Source organism: Catharus ustulatus, chromosome 11 (assembly GCF_009819885.2).
Source record: "Catharus ustulatus isolate bCatUst1 chromosome 11, bCatUst1.pri.v2, whole genome shotgun sequence".
Lineage (NCBI taxonomy): Eukaryota > Metazoa > Chordata > Aves > Passeriformes > Turdidae > Catharus > Catharus ustulatus.
In genome coordinates, this window is record NC_046231.1 from 13512796 (window position 1) to 13536984 (window position 24189).

Genomic DNA, 24189 nt, shown 5'->3' on the forward strand with positions numbered 1-24189 from the left:
GCTCTCCTGGGTGGGGAGAGGGTAGCTTTGGATTAAAGTCTGCTGCTTCTCCCATTCCAGGCCTGTTGTTGGAGGCCACCACAGTGCTGTAAGACCACAGCTGACAACACAGGAGCAGTAAACTCAAAGCAAGGCTCACTGTTGACAAGAGCACTCTGCACCCTTCCCAAGCGGGTGGGATGTCCTGTGGGCATGTCTGCATGAAGATACAGGAGCAACAACCTTCAGCTTCGACCCCAATACACAAAGTTCTAAAAAGGAATCCCTGAGGCAGTTGGCAGGAGCTCCTGCCATTGCTTCCAAAGTATCTCAGCCCCACAGGTGCCAGAGCAAGGGGCCAACACTGCTGTTAGCACTGTGCATGACTCTAGTTCCAGGGTCAGTTCCATGCCAGAGGATGAACAGTTGCTAATTTCTAGCTACTCCCTCATGCTGTGTTGGGCAGGAAGGATGGCTGGGAGGTGGCTGCCCCAAGGTGCTGTTGCAATTCTTGTTCATATTCCGACTCATTTCCCAAAGCCAGCAGTGCCAAAACTTTCTTCCTCAGTTTTAATCTTCCTTTGCCACTTACAAAGACAAGGAGATGAAGCTAGAAACAAACCCTGAAATGAGGACAGAACTCTCTGAATCATGGCTTCTGAGGTACTTTTCTGCCTACTGGGGCAGTAGCTCTTCCTGGGAAGAAAACAGTTCTTACTCTGAGCTCTCCCCTAGAACAAGACAAGTAATGGAGGTTTCAAATTTAAAAAAACCAAAATTATTTAGGTAGTTTGGAACAAAAGTGACAGACACCACAGCTATTCAGAGCATAGTCTGCTGGGCAAAGTTGGGAGTAAATTCATTAACAAAACAAAATTACTTCTTTGACTGCATTGTGAGCTTAAGAATGTACTTGGTAGATCTTGGAACATCCTTCCAGGAGACTGGAAAGAAGTCAGGCTCTTTAGAGCTTGCTGCTTTTTAATATTAAGTATTACACTAGAGGGCATACCAGCCTCTGCTTATGCAAGTCCCTATCTACCTGATCACACAAGGAACCACTCTTCTTCCTCTGGTGACTCAGATTAAGTTATTTAAGAGGCCAAATTTGCAGTTAGCTTTCAAAGGTTTAAAAATGAACGTCTCTGCTCTCCCACCCTTCTTGTTAGGTCCTAAATCTACAGGCAGCCCCGGGCGTGACTGGTGCTGCAGGTACAGAGGAAAGACTTCACTCACTAAAATTTCAAATGACATGAGCTACTAAAGGAAGAGGGGCCTCATTTATACAGCACCAGTAATGGGAGTTTTCTCCATAGCTGATCTTGCTGGATACCAATTTGTATTCACAATTAGACGCAGCTGCTTGCAAAGTATGTGCATTTTTCATTTGGCAAAGGTAAAAGTTGGTTTTAGGAAAATAAATTAAACACTTGTCAAAAATTTAGGGGAAATCAGCCTTACCAAAAGTCTGGACAGCAAGTGAAGGACTGACCTCACTGCCAGGAGCAGAGCAGGGCTGGGATTGGCAGTACCTGGTGCATAGTCCTGAAAATCAGACTGATGGGAAAGCTGCTGTCTGATCAGAGCTGCTCTCTTGCTCTCATATCATGAAATGGAGTACATAAATGTAAGCAAGCAAGCATTAGGATTTTGAACATGAAGAACAAGAGCTTGAAACAGTGGGAACAGGTACAGCAAGTGGCAGAAAGCCCAGCACTTATGCCAGAAGACTGTTCCATAATCACGTCTCTGAGCTCACTTGCTTAGAACAACATGGGTGGCTCACCACCCTTCTACCAAGCAGCTAGATTTGACTAACAACCAGTCTCTTAAAAGGATTCAAATGAGCTCCTGCTGCAGATTCTAACTGACACAGGTCTGTGCTTTCAGCAGCATAGTTCTCCATATGGAAGGGGCCAAGGCAGTGGCAAGGGGCAGTTTTGGAAATAAAACACATTGCAAGAGTGACATTCCTTGTTCAGGTGGTCACACCATGCTCACCAGTGGCTCTGTAACAAAGGGTGGGTTTCTGGTTTTAATTCAGTAGTGGCTCACAAGAGAGACCAGTTAGAGGACATGAGTCCTTCTGACAGCCCCAAGAAGCCACCCAAGAACTTTGAGATGGGCCAGCTCCTCCCTGCCCACATCACAAACACCATCATATGGTGGCAAGGGTGATGCTCATGCAGGAGCACTGGTGCCCAACCTCCATCCTGTGCAGGTTATTTTTAGCTTCCAAAATAAATTTGCTTTGGCAAAGGTTCTAAAATACCTTTAGATCTGAGATAGAGCCTTACTGTAATATTTTAATCCAATTCTAAGAGATCACACAAACAGGTTTGTGCCAGGAGCCAAGTCATTTTCCAATACCTTCTTCTTTTGATCCCATTAAATACTACCAGCTCTTCATGATTATGCACCAAGCTTGTGTGTGTAGATTGTTTGTGTTGTTCTTGAAATGCACCCTTGCCCACTTCAGTATCTGGAGTTTTTCCAGCAGTAGCACAGAACCAGTAGCTAGAAGCAAAACTTTCTGCAATCCAGGTGTGGGGAGAGTGCTGTATATGAAACAGACCACTTCCTACCTGTACAGATCATGGAACTGGATACCTGTCAAACATCTTTTGGCTAAAGAGTCAGCAAGATGTTATCCTTTGGTGGTTTCCATACACTGCTCTTCAATTTACCTAGAGAGCCACACATCCCTGCAGTGAAACCCAGGACTCTATAGCACAGGAATTTCAAGTGCAAAGGAACTATGCAGCAGAAACCAGGGAAGTTGTTTGGGCTGGGTTTTTTCAACAAGTAAACTTAGCAGTACATCTCCCCAATTAATTCAGAACAAAATCAGTTAAGCCAGTCTATGTTTTAATGGAAAAGACCAATGCCTTAACTACAAAATATATTTAAATACATAAATAAGTTACTGTAATAAAAAATAACTGTTTGAACCTCTGTATTGCATAAATACCACATCTGCACTTAAACTCTCTGATGCTCTCTTCATGGAGCTTTGGTCTGTGTAATATTTCTCTGACAACTTAACTACAGCACTACCATTGTAATTACTTCACCCTGGAGTGGAGTAGGGTTCTGAATTAACTGCTTGTCATCCATAATCTGCCCGGTGCATGGAACCACTGCCTCTGCACAGCTGCTGCTCCTCTCCCTAAGAAGAAGCTGTTCCCACACGCATTATCCTGAACAGGGTGTTGAAGTTGTTGCTTCGTATTGCATCCCGACAAGCACTGATCACTTGTGTTTTAGGTTTGCCAACTGCAAAGAGGAAAAAAAGGGAAAGAAAAGGGAAAAAAACAGTTACAGAGTAAAAAAAATAGTAAAAATACTTATGTGATCCAGTCTGAAAATTTAGGGGTTTCTTTCAAATACTTTTTAAACATGATGAAACACCATCTTTTTTCTAGTACATAAATAAAATCCTTTCTTTAAAGAAGAATCCCCTGTAGGTCTGTTTCACGAGAGCTTGTTGGAAGGGGAATGCTATAAACATACAAAAAATGCTATAAACATACTTCCCTCCCTGAAGACCTACAGGACTAATAATGCAGATAAAACAGTCCTGCTTAAGTTACTAGTTGCCTTTTTTTTTTTAAGCAGAATTATAAACTTAGAACTGAAGTAATTCCAAAAACATTTTAAAAGTAGCATGTTCAACAAAACTATCAATTTCTGCCTCATTCAGAAATCCAGAAACTATTTCAAATTGTTCTTTCTAGAACTGTGATCCCAGATTATACTGGATACTCACAGGTGACTGTCACACGTAATTCACTATGACTAAGGAATGAAAGATTACTTCTTCTAACTGAGTTTCAGGCCAAGAAGCCTGAAGTCACTTAACTAACCCAGGTGACCTCTGGGACACATCTTATGTGTCTCACTGGGGGCCTGAGACTCCCCTTAGCTTTCAAAAACACAGACTTACCACGTAACCGCCCAGCCCTTTGGATTGCCTGATTCACAGCTTTCAGATTATTCAACAGCTCCGTGTGATTGTTGCAACGAATTTTGTATTGATTTATTAAATCTCTGTTCAGGTCATACAGCTCGCTGTACCGTGTCTTCATGTTTTTCCTGGGAACAATGAATCCAGTTATTTACATCTCAGAGGACAAGAAAGTCATTCCTGGTTTGTCAATATAAAGGTGTAGCAATACGTGGTTGTGTTGGCCACCACAGCCACCTGTATGTCTTCCAACAGACTTGTCTAGACACATTGGCTATACTCATTATTTTACTAAAAAACCTGAAGTCTATTTTTGCAGTTACTTCATCCAGCAAGACAAAGTGGAGACACCACTTTCCCCAGTGGAAGTACCACTGCCCTGCAATTGCTTGGGCCTCTTTACTGCTACTCTTCAGATTGAAGTTTATCATTAGCAGAGAACACCAAATCAGAGAGAAAACCTGACACCTAAAATGTCTTTCTTGGTGTTCTCAAAAGTACACACACCACAGACATATTAAGGAAAGAAGGCAGGAAAAGCTAACATATCTCTAACATATCTAACATATCTCACCATCTTGAAGTAGATTCACCTGACCTGCTACACACTAAGCCCCTACCCTTGCCCCCTTGCCTTCCCCTGACTGGTTTCCTACCTAAAGAATCTGACAAGGTTCAAGGAGAGCTCATGGTGAGACCATCAAAGGTACTATCCTACATCAAAAATCGTAACTAGGCAACTCTTGTATCACACCAATGTTTTCCTGTGCTCTTTTCTGCCTGAAAAGCAGACTGGCCATTCTAAACCACAAACACACAAACCAGGAAGAATTGCTCACAAGTCTCCCAGGAGCCGGGCATCTTCTGCCTGAACCAGCATGCTGCGGATGAGGTTGGAGTGCTCAGCCATGTCAGCAGTGAGCCTCTGATTCACTGCATGGTGCTCATCCACCTGTCCAAGGCAAACAAGTCATGAACAAGGGTCCTTGGCACCTGGGCACACAAGGATTCAGGCTAAACCTCAGCCCAGATCCCAGCCTAACCAACCAGCATCCCTGACACTGTTCTCCTTCCCTTCATTCCTCACTGCAGGAGAAGTAATTTGGCTCCCAGAAGGGGTGAGCATGATGGCCCAAACCCAGAGCTCAGTCTTCCAGACAACATGTTTACTTTATCCTGAACAACCAACTGATAGGACCAAGGGCCTGTTCTACAGAACAAAAACAGACAGCTGAGAGTGTCCCACAGAATATACAGCAAGCCACTGTGGGCTGATTTCCACAACAAAGATAACACAGTTTAGAGATCCTCCCATTAAAAAAAACCCAGTGACTGCTTATCTGTCTACTTCAAAATGCCTGAAGCCTCCTCACCTTCACCAATACTTTCCGCAGCTCCTCGAAGTACGCAGGAAAATCTGCTTCCACCTGCAAATCTTCAATGGCCAGGAAAGAAGCCATTGACTGAATAATGTCACCAGCTAGATCAATATCATCTGTGTTGATGGAAATCTGTCAGAAAGGAAAGAAAACCCAGGCTCAAAGCAGGTCCTTTTATCAAGAGGGCATGGACACGCTCTATAGCTTTCAGTAGACAAGAAGACACTGATTTCAAAGGGGTTTTTATTCAGGTTTGGGATAGAGAGGTATCTGTGCACATAGGACAGTGCAGAAGTTACAGGCAGCTTTGTGCCTCACGTTAAGGCTCCCTGAAACCACTCTGTGGGGAAATAATTTCTCTACAGAGCCACAAGCTAAGCAGTTTACTTCACTAACAGGCCCTGGAATTTTACCCACCGACAGTAAACAGAAGTTTCCAAAAGCATTAGTACTTTCTCTGCCTGTTTAGTCATCCTTCACTTTTACTGCTTCCTACTGGCAGTATGGGTATACTGGTTTTCCTGGAGTATCATTAAAGGGCTGTTCCCCTTGTCCAGGGAGGTACTCACCTCTCCACCAGGCTTGATTTTGATGCAGAGCTGACCTGCATTACGAAGGGAAGTGAAGCAAACCTGGAAAGGAGTGCTCTGAAACTCTGCATCCTCTGGTAGCAAGAAGCTCTGATTCAGCCACATAATGATCTTTCAAAAATAAAATTAAGAACATCAGCCATCCCTTGTTTTGAAAGCCTCAGGAACCACACAATGTCCCTGCACATGATGTGCACCAGATCATTCTGTTCAGGGTACTCCAGAAATTTCATTTACTAAATTTCATCCCATAATCCCATGTCATGAACTTGTTAGAATGAGGACAGTTTAATCCTTGCACCAAAGCTGAATATTCCTAAAATAATCAAATCCATCAATCAGAAACTGCTACAAAACTGAGACAAAACTGAGTCACTACCTGAGCACTGTGCTGCCTCTTTCCTGTTCTCTGCTCATTTACAAAATTCAATACTCACTACAGGTCTCCTGCTATCAGCAGGCACCCAGTGAACAAGATAATATCTAAAACACCTTCTGATCTCAGGCCTTTAGTTCCTACAGGAATTCCTGATCCTTGGAATGCCTCAACTGAGTCATCTTTTAAAGACAGAAAAAAGCAGGGTTGACTTCAAATACAGACTCCAAAGGCCAGTAGTGAAGTTTACTGAATAATTTTTCCTTTGCTATTGGAAATCTCACGCTGATTGCAAACCCTCCACCTATACAAAACTTGAAACCAGTAAGAAGAGCAGAAACTCACCCTTTGTGGCCTCTCATTCATGGTACAGTTAACAAAGCTCAAAGGCTCTGTGGCCGAGTCTGGGCTGCTCAGGGCATACATGGAAAAGCGGGGAAGCTGTCTTGTCAGCTCAAATACATGGAACTGTGTGCTGGAAGCAACCCAATGGAAAAACAGAGAGTTAGTAACATAGCAGGGATTCACCTACTGCAATGGTTTCTCTTTTTCAGCAGGGAACTGACACCCACAGTTTCCAGTTACATAATCAGCTGCTTACTGCTTCCCCAGAGGAAACACAAACTTGGAAATTCCAGGCTTATCACAAGGTTGTATGATTCCTCCCCACTGCTGTCATTTTCAATAATCCTTCCACTGAAGTACACTCTCTAGGCTAATACATTTACAATTTTACTATATGACTGGGCATTTTCTTTACAAGTTCAGTGAAGTCTTATTAAAAGTAAAAATAAAGGCAAATAGAAAAAACAGAGAGGGAATTCAGTCCCATACAGTCTTTCTGCAGTGGGTGGCTAGCTCTCAAAATATGCCTCCCTGTTCAGGGAAAGAATGCCGCCTCCTCAGGCACCAACAGCTCTGACAGATGTGAGCAGGAAGAAACCTTTTTTAAAGGGTATATGAAGAGACATTTTGTTTTCTATGGAGAGGTATTTCTATGGGAGACTGGAAAAATGTTGTCTTGAAATCAAGCATGTGCTACTTTCTATTTGCCCTGAAGCCAAATGGGTTCAGGGTTACTTTACAGCTTGAGAGACAAAGCTGTGTCTCCAGGCTTGCTCAAGTACTCCATCCACAGCAGGCACCATCCAGGGCCCAGCCCCTTGGGGACAGGACAGAGTTTCTTCATCTCTTGATTCCCTCCACACACCCATAATAAGACATCTCCTGGACAAATGTGCATTCCTTACCTAAAGGCAGAACCAGAACACAACAGATCACAGTGATTCCAGATTATTTTGATTTTGTCTAGAAAAAACTCAGTGCCACGAGTGCACCAATGTTTTTAAGAAAGCCTCCCAGCTCTCCTTTCAGTAAGACAGAGAAATGAGGCACCCAGGAATTAATGGTGGACTTCCCATGGGACAAGCATGAAACCACATTATTGCTGTTTCCTGGTCCCACAGTTCTGGAGACCAGCAGAGATCACAAAACTCACCTGTTTCGGTAACCCACAAAGGCTTTGATGTGCAAATCCACAGGGACATCTTTGGGTGGAGTAAGGGGAACACGAACACAGCCTGAGAGGTTCTGGAGACTGGGGTGGACCACATGGCTCTCTCCTTCAAATATGCCCTCAGCAAAGATCAGCACAGCACGGATGATTGTGTCTTAGCAACAGGAAGAAAAAGCAGTTCCCAAATTAAAAGCTGTCCTCTGGCAACAAACCGCCACTGTTTTCAGAATTAAGCATGTTCAACTCCTTACATCCCTCCTCTGAATTGTTAAAATATCCCAGGTGACCTGGACTACCACATCTGGACTTGACTGCATCCTAGCATGCCTGGTGCAAGGTGAATTTGCTGTCTTGGGGTAGTTCCAGTTTTGCATGTAAAGCCAGCTGAGATGCAGCTGCATTCATGCAGCACCCTCACTAATGCAGCTGTGGGTTGGTGTTTACAGTCAACACAAAGTGCTGCAGGGATCATCAAGGCTGGTTTCATCCAAGTTAAATATTAATTGCCTCAGAAAATAACACATAATAAGAAACAAATTCCATCAAACTCCTCTTCCCTAAGACCCATCCAAGGAACACGGCTTGATTCAAAACTCCATGAAAGGAAAGAAACCACAAAAGGGACGTTACAGACAATAAAGGGGAGACATTCAAATCACCAGCTAAATATAACTAAAAATTTGCATGGTTTTACATGAAGCGAATATCAATGGTGGCAGGTTACCACTCACCATTTGTGGTGGAAATACACAGCTCCACATGGGCAGACTGGCTGTCAGAGCCCAGGTTAACTGAGAGGGCTGTCTGGAGTTGAGTGTTTGCTGGAATCACACCTCTCTGCCCATCAGCTTCCTTCAGCTGAGCGTTTGATTCAGCCTGTTACAATACACATATCTGTCAGTATCAGAATGTCAAGATTTTCATTCAAAAAACCTAGAAAACATATGCACAAGTGGCTTCTCTTTTCTTTCAGAAGAAGGCTGCATTACAGCAATTCCCAGACACTTCCAACTAGCTATGAATGGTGGTTGGATTAGGCACAGAGCTATGGACACTTGAGCTACACTGTTTTTGAATGCTTTACCATGGATAGACCTCAGCTCTGTATGCAAATCCCTACTCAAAAAACACTTAACATATTTCAATTTTAAACACAATCTTACAAAATTCTAAGCTTTGCTGTACAAATATGAGTTTGCTCCTTCGTCAGACTATTTTTACAAATGTACACCATCAAACCACAAGTGTGATTCAAGCTGGCAGTGCTCCCAGCCGTCACCCAGTGACCTGATCCTCTCACAATCCCCTCTGACTCCCAAGCTGGCTTATGCACTGAAAACTACAATTTGCAGTCATAAGCCAAAGCACAAGGTTGAAGTGAATCCAGCTCTAAACACAACTGCTCTGGCAAGAGGAAGAAGCAAAGAAAGCATTATTAAAATACAAAAAGCAAGTTCTGAACTTGCACAAGGAGCAAGCCAAATGCAGAGGCAGGAGCCCCCAGCAGACTATCTCACTGCATCCTGACAAGCTACAGCTCTGACTTGTCTGGACTGCCCCACAACTGCTTCCCAGATTACTCTGGATTTATACCAACAGGAAGGTGTGTTTTGGCCCCACACATTATTTAAGCAGTACCTTTGCATTTTCCTCATAATTTTTCAATTCCAGCAACAGATTTTGTTTCTTTTGACTAAGTTCTCGGATAAGATCCTGCTCAGCACTTGTATCCATTAGGTTCCCTTTCATTTCCTCACCTCCTGGCAGATAGCCCCGGACTGTACAAAAACAAAACATAGCCCATTTCAACAAAGACTTCAACAACCTGCCCAGAACTTCAGTTTCTGTGACATGACTCCTTTGTACCACCTCTGCAGCTGAAAACCTGAGAACTGATTGAGACACAGAGAGGCTCTCACTTTCTTGGTAACTGGGGCAAGAGAACTGCACACTTAAAAAAAAAAAAAAAAAAAAAAAAGGTAAATTTCCAACCTGTCTTTAAGCTATACTCACCTGACCAGACAGTGCAGCACCTAGTCTTTTTGCAAGAGGAGTCCCACTGCAATCATTCTTTCAGGTGCTTAGGCAAGTTTACAATTATGCAAAATTAATAAAATGTGTACCTGGATTTCTAGAGCTGGTCAGAGGAGTTGTTGCTGTCTGGAAGTGACTGTAAGTCACTGTTAATCAGCCAGTACACAAGATTTACACATTAGTTTTTCCCCAAATCAAGGGATACTTCACTTCAAGGGGTAGGACTTGTTCCCAAGTAGCCCAGTGGAGCAGAGAGCTATGGAAATACCTCTAACTATCTGTGAAGACAGAAGATCTGAACAGGTAATGAGACAACTTTAATTTTGCTCCAAGGCTGTGTGCCCTGATTGCAGCTCTGACAATGAAAGCCAGGGACAAAAATCTTTTACCTGGGAAGAACATGCTGCCTGACTGAAAATGACTGCTGCCCCGTAAAAAGTTGCATGGAACTTGAAATAATTCAGCTTGCACACTGTCCTCCGATGAAAGGACACACTTTAATATTTCTGAGTGAATCATTCATTTTAAATGAGAGCAAGACAAAAACCACTACAACACAGAAGAACACCTCATGTGAAAGGATGATGGTCCCAAATAGAACTGTAATAACATTGTCTACATAACCCCAGCCACACTAATTACTAAGGCCTAAAGGGATCTCCATCATGCCAAGGCTTGTTTACAATGCACCCATCAGAAAAGGATGATGGTGTTCAGTGATACCAACCTACACAACTCTGCTAGGACAAGGTTCTCCAGAACTGCTTACAATGCTCCCCTTTAGTAAGCTTGGGAAAAAGGTTTATAAGCTGAAGCCCAAGTGCAGCAAATCCCCACAGCCTGTGATTAAGACAGACAGCAAAACACTCTACTATTTAACAAGGACAGGCTTTTGTTTCAAATGGGTTGTGCCAGACCTGCTTGTCTCAGGCCACTGACGCCAAGGAGTCGGATAATCACACCAGTGCCTTTCCTGGAGCCATCCCTGTAAATTCATACTGAGCTTATTTAAATCATCTCTGATCATATTTATTTCCACTCACAATAACGAGGTCTGACTTCTTGAATGCATGGTGGGATAAATCCACCACTTCTCCAGTCTCAGGATAGCATTTTCCAGGAAACAAAACGCTGTTAACATCTAAAATTTCTAATATAAAACCTCTTCATCTGCAGAAGAAAACCAAAACACACACACCCTTAGTTCTTTAAACACCTTTATCTACTGTAAAGTGGCCAAAGAATTAAAACATAGAAAAAAGACATTTCCTATACATTCATCTATTATAATGTAGCCTGAAGAACCAGAGTCTATACTGAATATTATTATCTTTGCATTAGGATGGGGTTTCTTCCATTAGACAAATGAATTTTGATGGTTTCTTGGATCATAATGAAACACATGCTGATTCTCACAGAGAAGGCAATACTCAAAATCCTGTTTGCAGATAGCGTAACGCAAAATTCCCTTAACTGCACATAAAGCAAAGGGAATTTGGCACATAAAACCTTGGAACCAAAACCATGTTTAGCTAATCTGAGATGATGTGATGTGCCTGATATTGCTCTGTATTACATTAATATCCTGAACAATGCTGTTACCTTCACCATCAATTGAGCAGCAGATTAACTGGGTGCTCCCATCCATTCTGTAATCCCCCTCCACCAGTCCTGCAATTGAGGAAGTAAAGTTGTCCTTAAAGATGACCTCCCCAGTCCGGTCACTGCGTGCATCAACCTGGAACAACAAAAAGTTCCAAGCCTCAGCATGAAGAAAAAAGCCAAAACACGTGTCATGCCATACCCTGAGATGTTAACTGAATGCCAGCCCTGCTCACAGAACTGCAGGTGTAGTTGCAGCTCTGCTCATTCAAACTCCCCACATGAGAAAAGTACTATCAAGAAATGACCTCTAGGCAGACTCTAGAAGGAGCTAGAAGGAACTTCTCTTCAGACATGTTTCCCCAAGCTACAAAATTAAAAAGGAAGGAAATATAAGGGAGTGCAAGTCTGCACTGGAAAGGTTATGCACATATGATGCAGCAATGATGGGACTAAACCAGAAATAACTTTAATGCAGTATTTACAACCTCTCCTCTCAGCTGCAGTCCTTGGTGGCTGAATTATTTTTATACACAAATACCACAACCTTCCATTATCTTTCATTCGATAAGGGTGAGGTGGGCTCAGTTCCATGCTCTGTGTATTCTCTGAAGCACAGGTCACAGCATTACTCTTGCTAGGAGTTATGGACTGTTTCAGACCAACAGACTGGACAGAGACTACAAGTGGAAAAGAACAGGAGCAAAGCAAGGAGAGGCTCTCTCCTTAACAGCATTACACATCTAATCCAGTGTAAGTTACAACACATCTGGGCTCCAGCCTGCCAGCTTGATATCAAGTTATTAAAGCACCGCAGGCTAATTAGAGTAATAAAAGGTGTGAAGAAAAAAGCACAGCTTTACAGAAAAACCTGGCAAGCTGCATCCAGGAGAGATGTGGCAGTTAAAACAGTCATTTCTGGGAAAGGGGAATACCAAGGAACAGGCTTAAAAGACTAAAACTGAGCTGTATAGAATGCCTCTACATAAAATGAAATAATGCCTGATTAATCCTGCCACAGTCCAGACTGACGCTGCTCTCCTGTTACATAACTGCTTTGTCTTCCCTGTAGTTTGGAAACATTCAGAACACACTGCAGAGGATTATTAGAGTGTCCTCAAGACACACCTGAATAGAGACACTCAAGAACTCTAGGATGTGGCATATGATCTGTGCTGCCATGGAAACAACTTGCCACACCTTAGCAATTCACTGAGCTAAGCAGTGGAAGCAGCTTTTCTCTGATCTTGCACTTGGCACAGGACTCACCAGCCAAACTAGGTTTATTGCAATAGATCTGCAGTGCTCAGGTTTCTCCTTCTTCCTTTTTTGATTGTTGTTCTTCAGATAATACAGCCCCCCAATCTGCAGCTCCTTCTTTTCCCCCTGTATAAACTCACCTTGCCATTAGACCAGCCAGTGATCAACTCACACACTCCATCAGAGTTCAGGTCAAATGCATGTATGCTCATTGCTTGGTTTTTTGACTGAGGGCAGAAAAGAAAGAACAAATTAAGCTGGGGTATGTTCTCTAAACTTCACATGCTTGCCACTTGCAAAACACTGGACTCTAAGACCACAGAGAGTACAGAAGGGAATACAACTATGCCTCTGAACATGAAGTTTGAGTATTACTATTTCTAAGGTCTCAGACAGGTGGTATCTTAGCCCTTGCACTACTAATCTAGTACACAGCCTTCAAAGGACCTGACTGTTCCTTTAAAAACATTTCCATCCAAGCAGATGAGCAGAACTCACAAAAGCAAAGAGTAAAAAAAAACAAATCCTCTAAGAAGAAAAGTATCAGGGCCTCAACACTGTCATAAAATTAGACTACTGAGGACAACCATAAGCCTCTTCCTGCCACATCTTGAGGAATCTTCTTATTACTATTAAATATACTATACTGTTTTATATTAAGAATACTACAATCAGGAAAGGATCTAGCCAAACTGATTTGCTGGAGCAGGAAATTGCTATTGATGAGAAAAATTACCCTTTAACATAGACAATGCAAGATTTCAGTTTCTGAAAAACAGTTCATTGACTCAACCAGAGAGGAATTTCTAACACAAACTTGAATGTCTCTTGTTAAGCTGAAGAATCCCTAATTGTATGATTGTATCACTGTTGTTTAAACCATCACCAACAGCCCAAAAGTACTGCAGGAACTGACCTTGTATTTTACATTAACTATAAAAACAGATTTTGTAAGAACAAAATTACATTAAGTTCTCTGCTCAGCAAAGTTCACCTAAGGGTAACATCAGAATGACCTGAAATTAGATACCAAGTCTCCTGGCAGCCTTCAAGCTTCCAGTGATGACACTCCAACAAGGGACTAACCTTAATCCTCCAGTAGCGTGCTGACTTGTTGTAAACTCCCACGGTGCCATTGGCAAGAGCGTAGGCAAAGCGACTGCCATTCATGGGGCTGAGAGCAGTGACAGTCTGGTGGGGAAGGGAGAGACAGAGAGCACACAGGAGTGAGAACTTGTGGGAACAGGCTATGGATCCATCATATGAATCCTACATTTCTAATAAGTAAGTCAGTTGTAGGAAGCACTGAACACTGAAGTAACTCCTTCTAAGAATCAGTCTGAAATCACTGGAGGCCTTGTAGGATTTCCTCACACAAGCTGCATTGCCAGTGTTAAGATACACTTCTGCAAGGATTGCAGAACTGCCCTCAAACTGTGTACTTTGACCAACTATTTCCTACCACAGGCAGCAAAACAACTGCTCATAGGATTCCTGTGGTCATCAGTGCTAACCCACTATCATTGAGAAACTACACCTAATATTCCTGAAGCTTAAGGAGCTGATGATGACAAGGTTCCACTTTGGGTTAGGAAAGTCCCAGAGACACTGTTGGTAGGAAATCTTTGCCCAGTACCAGTAAGATAAAAATTAAAAACTCCCACAGTTGGACTTCTTTGGAACACAACTGGAACACCAGGCTAGGTGTGCTACCTGAATAAACTCTGGGGAAAGACCTGAGTCATAACTTGGCCTGTTTCTCACTCCTTTTAAGACCCATTCCTTATTGAGCTAGGGTTCTCAGGGCTTCGAAATGCAGGTTTTTCCACACACTGAGACTAGAGATTTTATTGTCAGGAGGAACACTTGCAATCATCTGTCTGGTCTTCTGTAGAATGTAGTACAGGAGACTTCCTTCAATTAAATTCTTCCCCAACTTCTTATGTAAAATCTGACTGTGCTCCTTGGATGTTTTACCACAAAACTTTATTTACAAACCCTTTATCTTTTCAGCTCTCAATCTTCTGCAGAGTCTTTCCTAAGTATCAAACTAAATTACAAGCACCCAGTAAGGACAGAAGACCACAGCAACAGTCAGAAACTCAAAGGTAAGAATAAACCCAAATTTATTGGCCATTTATAAGAATCTCAACAGTCTATAGCTTCAGCTTCACCAGAATAAGTGATTAAACACAGAAAATGAAAACTATCCAAGACTTCCAAACCAAACATAATGTACAAAGACACTGTTCCCTGAATTCATCTTCCTAAAGAGAAAGGTTTTGGTTCAGCAGTGCCCTTTTATATTAGAACAGTAGAATTGTAACAGGCTTCCTATGACTGCAGGTGTGAATTCAAAACAGTTCTACTGAGGATATGGAAATAAATCACTTGAGACCTTCAGCATCCCTTTAACTAGAAATATCAAATGACCAGACCTGCACAGAGAGGAGGACATATTACAGGCCCAGGCCAAATAGTGGTGATAGCAACAACTTCCTTTTCCAGAACAGTGCCTGGCTTTGTCTTTTATAGCTCTTCGTAAGTGGTTTATCAGCTAAGCCTTTTAGTCCCACCTTGGGCAGAAGGGAGGCCTCAGATCTTTAAGGACAAAGGTCTGTGACCTTCCTCTACCTTGAGTCCAGAAGGGCCATGAGAACACTGAGAACACTTCTAAATGCAGTAATAAAGATATTTTACTCCCTTCCTAGAAATCAAAATCAGTGGGCATCTTCTCGCAGTTCTTCAGCTAAACAGCAACTCCTACACCTTTTATTTACCCCTCTGTAAACCTATCTGCCCCATTCCTTACTTTAGTCACCACAGCTCTTTTTATATAGCCAGTGTGTAACTCCAATTGCAATATAATCTTCCAGTTTTGCCTAGGCATCCCACTGGTACCCTGCCATGCACTGTCTGGGTATACACACAGGGACAAGTTACATCATCATAATTGCATCAAGAACATTTGAGGAAAACTGTAGAAGACATCCTTTTACTCAGAGGACACAAAGAACTTCAATCACAAACCAGCAACCTTAATCACCCTTGCACAGGGTCCTGACTGTCAGCCAAGAACAGTCACTTTTCTCAGTGGGGTGAAAGGTTTGTAAATAAACAAAGCAAAAAGCCCCCCACATAATGAAAGACATTATTCAACTCGAACTTTTGCAGTTCAAGCAGAATAGATACTGTGCCAAATAGTTTAGTAACTACTTAACTACACAATAAATCTGAACCAGAGAAGCTTTAGAGTACACAACACTTTCAGCTCTGTCAGCAAGATAATAAACATTAGCCAGAAGTAATTTACCTCTGTCTCTGACATTTCTGCAACAATCTCATCTTCTTTAAACACACGGATGTCGAAATCTTCAGAGCCAACAAGAAGCTGAAAAAAAATAATGTTCCTTAAAAATAATTATTCAAGCTAAGGAAGCAAGCACCAGGATCTAGAGGAAAAATTAATATTTCAAGTCCAGCAGCTAAGAGGTTTCAACAGATCTATGAAATGTTGCCAGTGTTGCACTGAAGATCCCTCACTTTAAAAAATACAACCAAACAAACACACAAAAAATAAGACAAACAAACCCCAATGAATCCAAGTATCAGCTATCTCTGTTCCTCCAACCTAAGTGATGGCTGCCACTACTGCAAAGTAAGAATAAAATTGGCTTTATCTTGATGTCAATGACTATATCAATAGGCATTGATCTGGGTCTTCTACATTCTCACTCCTTACTATTTCCTACATTTTAGTTCTTTTCCTGTGTCCTAGCTCACCAGGTAGAAGGCATTAACTGGAAAGGAGCCCAGTGGAAAAGTTCATACTGAAGATGGTGACAGTTGTCAGGTTCTCTTTTGCAAATTAAGAAACCAAGGAGCAGATCTGCTCAGTGCATTGTCCATAAAGTCATCCATCAAATCAATGACAAACAGAATTACTTATCAAAGTCTAAAACCTGGTAGTACTTTTCCCCACTGGAACCCATGAGCCTTTCATCTTTATTTGGCCAAAGAGATACAAATCCATAATGAAGTTGGATTTTTAAAAAGATTAAAGGCTTTTTTTCTTCCCAAATAAAGACGCTTCAGATTATATCAACCTAAAACACACCAGGCTAAGTCTACTGCAGCTATCGAAATTATTTGCAACAATTAACATACTTAAAAAGCACAGATTTCTTGACCAAGTTGCAACCACCAGCAAAAGACAACCAGAAAAAAGCACACAATCCTAAAACAATTACTGGTGATGCTGTATTTTCCAGAGGTGCCTAGATTTCTTTTGTTTGTTTGATTCACCACATCCACCTCAGTGACTTCCATTCCACTGGACAGAAATTTGAAAGAGCAAGTCAAAGTTTTGCCACACAACTCTTTTGCAATATGGCAGAAAGTTATCTTCATCAATCTAAAAATCCTGAAGAAAGCAGTGACAAGTTAGTTCTGTTAGCTACTAGAAGTTTATTTATGCAGCTTTCAAATCAGTCAATTTTAAATGTAAACATATTTTTACCGGGGCAGAAACAACAGGAATTAAGCAAGCACAGTCATTTACCAGGTAAGACACAAAGTGATAATTTAGAAAGCTGCTTCTATGCATTTTCTCAGAACTTCAAGTTTTAAACCGGAGGCAGTTTTACAAAAGCCACAAATAAAAGTAAATAAATAAGTCAAAACTCTTTAAAATCACCTAGATAATTAAGATCAAAAAGAACCCTGAAAACGTCTCAGTAAGTGCATGTTACAGTAACTGGCCCAACAAGTTAGTCAGATATTGTATCCAGCTCTACTCAGCTTAAAGTAGCACCAGATTACACCAACTGCTGAGAATGAACTTCTATCAAGCAGAAAAATATAGCAAAACCCACTTAAAAGTGTAAGTGCAAACCATTTGCAATTAGTGCCAAAGATCAGTTTCCTGGTTTCTGAATCCTTACACACTGTCTTCACTTTCAATAAACACCTCTTAGCACATTAAAAAAAATACAAAGAGGAGCTATGCAGAAATTGATATGAAAACTTGAAACCATGTCACTTCCTAAAGATCCCAATCAAGCAAGGTGCCTATCAGTTTAGTGCTTATAAAAAACACATGAAAACTGTTGAGGCCCTTTCCACATCACTATTACATAGTCCAATTGGATAGTTCAAATTAGGATTTTTCAGGAACTAAACAAAGAAGCTCAAGTAACTATGTTTAAAGTCTTAAGACAGATGACAAAGGCAAGTATTTTTAGCATAATGATTTAACCTCATATTGATTTTCATTTGATGTATACTAGGAAGCCATCACTCTTCTTAAAGATTCATATTTAGAAGCAAAGTGTTCATTTGGGATGAAGAAACGTTTCCAAAGGAGAATGCCATACAAATTCACAATTTCACTCATCACCTGCAGCCTGCATGATCAGAATGGCAGCTGTTTCCTACTGTTTGTCTCAAATCATTATCAGCAAGATGTGTGTTACAAGTTATTGTCATTTTAAATCAGCAGAGCAAAGAGTATTTCATTTCCCCATGTCACTTTAAGGAAACAGAAGGGCAGGATATGAAGACAGATTTCTTGATTTTACCACGTGCAAGTGAAGCTTTTCAAAATAATAGTCTTTTGAAAGTTCACTTTTACATGTAAGCTTGCAAGTTGTTTCTCTGAAATTTAGAAGAGTTCATAACCATATTCAAGAAATACCACTGAAATAGATGCCTTGCAAGTGATGATGCAGGCATTTCATTGTACTGCTCCTGGTATAATGAAAAATGAGAAATTTTAACTGGTAATGTGAGTCAGTTGTGTTTGATAATCTGAGTTTTTTTATTATCACAAGACCACAAGAATAGCTGAATTCATGTGTAAATGGTTACAAACCTCAGTTTTCCCATCATCATCAAAGTCACACAGTGCTAAAGAACGAACATTGTCTCCAGTAACCTGCAAAATGAAGGACAATACTCAGTGATGGCCATAGCTCTCAGAAGCTGAATTATTTTTATTATCTCAACTGCAAGAGAACAATTGACAAAATCAGTGCTCAAGCAACATCTGAGTACACTGAATACATGGCCAAAATACAGTTTAAGGCCTGAGATAAATTAAGAACAATCAGCAACTAAATTAATAGTTATCATAATAAAAATAATCAAGATTATTTAGTGCCATTGAAAGAGTCTTCTAATAACACCAAAACTACTTTGCATGGCCTTACCGTCCAAAAACGGTCATTTCCTTCATAATCAAAGCCCTGCAGGGCACAGTTTCCACCAATAATTGCAAGTGGAGGTGAAATATCTCCCAGCTTTCCAAGAACTATTGCATTGGCTCCATCTGAAACCTGCAGAGAAGCATTAAAGGAAAAAGAAACAGCAGACAACAATATGTCAGAGCACACAAGTGAAGAAGACAGCTTCCAACAACATCACTGTCAGTTTAGCTGAGCTCTGAATGCTTATTATTTTTTTTAGATTTGGTCTTGCTAGGTGATGTGACATATGAATGCAATGTATATCTGTATGTGCGAGAGTAAATTTCCCCTTATTAATTTTGAAATGCTGCAGATAGTCTAGAGACAAAACATTCTAAATATAGCACAGACACATAATTAATTAACAAAGTAATGGAAAAACTGTAATCTTTACAATTCCAAGAAAGAGAAAATGATGGCAATAGTAAAAAAAGTAGACAGTTAAATGAACTTGCCTCTCTGTAAAACAAATCTGAGTTGTTATACACATCATAAGCCAATAAATTAGTCTGTGTTCCAACCAGAAGACAATCATAACCCAGCTGAGGGTTCAGCACCCCCGAAGTCAGACAAGTGATCCCTTGATTAATGTTCAGAAGAGAAATGTCTGAATCTTGGTTACTTTGCACCATTCGGTTTGTGTTTGTTCTCTGCCCTCGGGCATGAGGATTGTGAATAAAAACCTGCAGAAACAAAGATATAAATATTAATACAACACATGTATCTGTTTGTATACAAACAGTAAAGACTATCATTTGGATAATAATTGTGATGGGAAGAAAGCATTCCCTCAACCTAAATGAGGACAAAAACTGGGCGTTTTACTGACAATAGTATTTCTCACAGTTATTCTTTAAACTATACTAGAAAAAGGGAAATGGCAGGAAAAACACTGCTCTGGCCAGTAGAGCTGCAACATCATTTGCTCTGTTTGTTTCTGAAAATGACAACTGACAAGTCTTCAGAGTAAGGCAAAAATAGGAAACCAAAGGGAGCAACAACAAACTAAACAAATTACCCCAAGCTGGTAGCAGTATTAGCAAAACACTCCAAATATTTAGAACAATTTACCTAGTACATATCTGTAACCTCCATCTGTAGGTGAACATAGTTAATTTAAATAGGATGAATGATAAATATGGTTTTACTCTCACTGACCAATGCTCAGACACTGTAATTGCCTGGAGCCAAGTCAGAGGATCACAGGCTCAACAATTTACTTTTCGGCTGTGCAGTCTGTTCCTCAGACAAGTCCTTGTTCTGTGCTGTTCCTAAAGGCGCCAAATTAAAATTAATAATGCTGGGAAACATCACAGATGAACCCTGATTGCATTTCCAACCTAAGTACCTCTGTGGGTTTATACTTCAACCTATGCTTTATTAGTCAGGTTGTACTTAATCCTGTTTTATTTATGTTTCTAACTCAACCAGAGCACACAGGATGCTCTCTGTTCCCATCAGGCTGTTTGTGCATCACCCACAGAAACCTCAGCCCCGTTATCAGCACAGAGCTTGGTTTGTAACAGTGCCAAGGCTCACTGCTCTGAAAACTGCATGATAAAACTTATGGCTTAAAAAAATCCCGTTGCCTGCCAGAAAACCTGAGTTTTCTTGGTGACGTGGGTTTGTAAAGTGGAACAGGCTGGAAGAAGCCACAGAAGTCACCTAGTCCAACCTCCTGCTCTGGGTGTTACTCCAGATTGTGTCTAGACAGCTTCTGAACATCCCCAGGGCTGGAGACTCCACAGCCTCTCTGGGCACCTCTGCTACCGCTCAACTTCGCCACCTGCTATTAATGTTCGCAAGCCCCCTGCTGCAGCAGAGCGAGCCTCGAGCACCGCGTCCCCGTGCCCGCACGGAGCTCGGGGCTGGGCCTGCGGAGGGCGGGCGAGGGGCACGGGCCCGCACTCCCGGCTCGGCTCAGCCCCGGCGCAGGGAGCGGGCGGGGTTAGCGCGGCTCCCGCGGCGGCCGCCGGGGCTGCTCGGCCGGGCCAGGCCGCGCCGCAGCCGCCGAGGCTGCTCCTGCCCCGTTACCTTGCCCGCCTGCGTGGCGGCCGCCAGGCAGGGGTGCGTCCCGTCGAACCGGCCCAGCGCCACCATGCGGGGCAGGATCTTGTGCTTGAGCTTCAGCGTGAACACGGGCACCAACATGGTGGGCGAGGGGCCGCGGGGCGGGACGGGGCACGCGGGGGAACGCCGGGCCGGGCCGGGCCGCGGGGCGGACGCGGATCCGCCGGCACCGGCACCGCGCGCGCACGCGCAGGCGCTGCGTCAGCGGGAGGGGCGCGGCCGAGAGCGGGCCGCGGGGGGGCGCTGTGCGAGGGGGGAGTGCGGGGCGGCGGGGGCTGTGAGGGAGATGGGACCGGGGGCAGCGGGGGAGATGGGACCGGGGGAGCAGGGCAGTGGGACCGGGAGCAGTGAGGGAGATGGGACCGGGGGAGCAGGGCAATGGGACCGGGGGCAGCGGGGGAGATGGGACCGGGGGAGCAGGGCAGTGGGACCGGGGGCAATGGAACTGGGGGAGCAGGGCAGAGAGACGGAGGGAGCAGTTAGTGAAGTAGGGGGGACGCATTTGGGGGAGATGGGGTAGGACTGGGGGAAGCAGTTGCACAGGTCAGGGCAGCTGGAGGTGAATTGGAATGTAGGGCTGGAGGAGGTGGGGGGCGCTCACAGAGATACAGGGGATATTAGAGTGCATCTGGGATAGCTGGGGTGTGGGGTTAGGGGGCCAGGAGGGCAAACGCAGAGGTCAGAAGAGGTGAGAGGCAGTTTGGGATGCAGGGGGCAGTTAGGGAAGGTGGGGGGCAGTTGGAGGTGTGGAATGGGGGAGGCATTTGTAGAGGTCAGGAGAACTGGGGGAGTAACAGGAGGTACAACTGGAGGGCAACCAGAGACAGGAGGATAGAGGCAGTTGCTCCCCTTGGGAGCCACAGTGGCCTCCAACACCCAACAACGCAACCCAGAGTCACAATGTCCCATGAAGCCAAAAGCACAGCCTCAGAACATCATTACTGCTGCTTTGTGGGATTATGCACTGGGTCCTACAGAATCCAGTCATTGGGGCAGTGAGAGGAGGTTGGAGATGGGGGAAGCAGAGGACAAACCCTCACAGAGCCACAGTGTAAACACTGATGCTGGTTCCCGTCCTGTGTGGATTTTGATATACAGACCCTCGTGGGTACCACGAATACCATGGGTCAGTGCCCACTCCCTGCCCAGACACAGGCTGGGTAGGGAAACCCTGGCTCAAGGTCATGACTTTACAAATTCTCGAACTATTTTAGGTCTAAGAAATATTTTAACATTATAACTCTCATGGGTGCTGTGAATAGATAGTGCCCTCTGACAGTGCCTGAATCCATCACCTGCTCTGGGACATTATCACCCCCATCCCAGCAAGAAGCCGGTTTGGAAGAGGATGCACTGGAAAAACAGCTCTTCCCTGCAAAGGCCACTGGTTTGAGGCACAGATTCATTTATTTCTAGGGGAGCTGGCAGACACATCCCAGCTGGCATTTCCTCGTGCGTTGGCCGAGCCCTGGCCAGCAGCAGCGTCCCTGCCCCGCATGCAGAGGAGGGCTCTAAAAAGCAGCACTCAAGCGGGGGTCATGCGATTCTGAATGTGACAACCTCCTTTTTCTCTTTTTGTAATTGTTTTTACCAAGGTTCTCTGGCACCTCTATCAATGTGCCGTTGTATTTGTGGATAACGAGGCAGCAATCGTGTGCAGCATGTTAAGGAGGGTGTTTTTCCCCTCTGTGGCTCTGTTTGGGGTGAGCGTGGGTGTCAAGGCCAGCCGCGCAGTGGGTCCCCCCTCCCTCATGCTGGTTTGGATACCAGAGCACAAAGGCAAAGCACTGGCGTGAACTCAGGCACGCAATGGGATGGTGTTCTAGGCCAGCAAACACTGCTGTCCTTGCAGGGAAAATCACAGAATTTTAGAATGGCTTGGCTTGGAAAGAACATTAAAGATCATCCAGTTCCAAGCCTCGTGCCATGGGCAGGGACAAAATCCCCAGCTCCCCTCGCAGCAGTGCTGAGCATTGCTCTGCCAGGCTCTTCAAACCAACCAAGCAAAATGGGGGGAAAACTGAGCTTAGAGACCTTTTTAAACTGGTAAAATTGTAAATAGATGGAAATTTCAACTTCTTGCTAAATATGTATGATTTGAGCTGTAAATATTATTTTGAATCACTAATTATGGTATTGGGTTTGGCACGTCTGCAACACAATTAAATTACAGCTGCCACTTTGAATCAGCTGGCTTTGAAACTCTTAATATTGAAATCGTGGGTTTTAGCACTCATTTCCCTTTGTTTGAAAGGCCCATCATCTATAAAATTAAATTAAAGGTATTTATTTTATAAATAAAATAATAAGACATGATAAAATTTATTTACATCCAAAGATACAGCATCCAGTCCTGAGTCCTGAGCAGCGCTCAGGACAGGGGTCCTTTCATTCTGCCACTTTTACAAGGGGATAAATCCCATAAAATCCTCACTAAGCCCCTGGGTTTCACTGCTGCACAGACAGGGTTAGTATGACTGTAGTTGAGGGATTATTCAGCTTCTTCACTAGAACACGGGTCTTAAAATCCAGCAAGAGATCATCACCATCCTCCTTCCTGCTACTCTGCACAGGTTTGGCAAGGCAATGCCCTGTGACCAGTGTTGCTCTCTTCTAGCTCCTACTAACATAATTGATATACTATGATCATTTAATATAGCATTGTTAAATCCACTATGATTTAATATAATACATATTGTATAATAATGATCATATAATAAATTAGAGATAGATACAAATATAGATTATATAATCAAACATCCTTGGCACAGGTTGCTGGCTTTCTAGTCAGGCTGCATGGAGGAGCTGGCCCTGACAGCACAACAGGTATGAGGATTGTTACACACCCAGGAGATGTTTCTTGGAAAATACTTCAAATATAACCAAAAATTCACTATGCCATTATCTGTCTGGCAGAGGAATGCTGAGGAGCCCTAAGATACTGAGTTTTGGAAAATGTTGGCAAAAATAACCATCCTCATCCTTCGAGGAGAGGGATAATACGGCTGGAGGGAGTGAGGAGGGATGAGCAATTCCATCTGCACACTTAAGTACTCCTTAAAATTAAGAATGAGGCTGTCTGCAGGGGCTTTTCTCTTTTGCCATCCCAGGTTTGCTGCCCCAGCTGGAGCAGCATTTCTCCCCCCCATCCCATGCCCATTCCTGGGATGG

General features: G+C 43.1%; 1 protein-coding gene across 1 annotated transcript; it reads right to left on the minus strand.

Moving 5' to 3' along the window:
* Nucleotides 1–2830: 2830 nt before the first annotated feature.
* On the minus strand, nt 2831–21152 carry BBS2 (Bardet-Biedl syndrome 2). The gene is made up of 17 exons (XM_033069347.2): nt 20983–21152; nt 19404–19631; nt 18913–19038; nt 18576–18638; nt 16017–16094; nt 13790–13894; nt 12844–12930; nt 11444–11579; nt 9446–9585; nt 8539–8683; nt 7790–7961; nt 6637–6766; nt 5895–6026; nt 5320–5457; nt 4786–4898; nt 3926–4074; nt 2831–3255 (listed from the first exon to the last, which is right to left on the minus strand). Exons 1-17 carry the CDS (start codon nt 21097–21099, stop codon nt 3149–3151), a joined length of 2166 nt encoding a protein of 721 aa, XP_032925238.1. The 5' UTR covers nt 21100–21152; the 3' UTR covers nt 2831–3148.
* Between the last annotated feature and the right edge of the window lie 3037 nt (nt 21153–24189).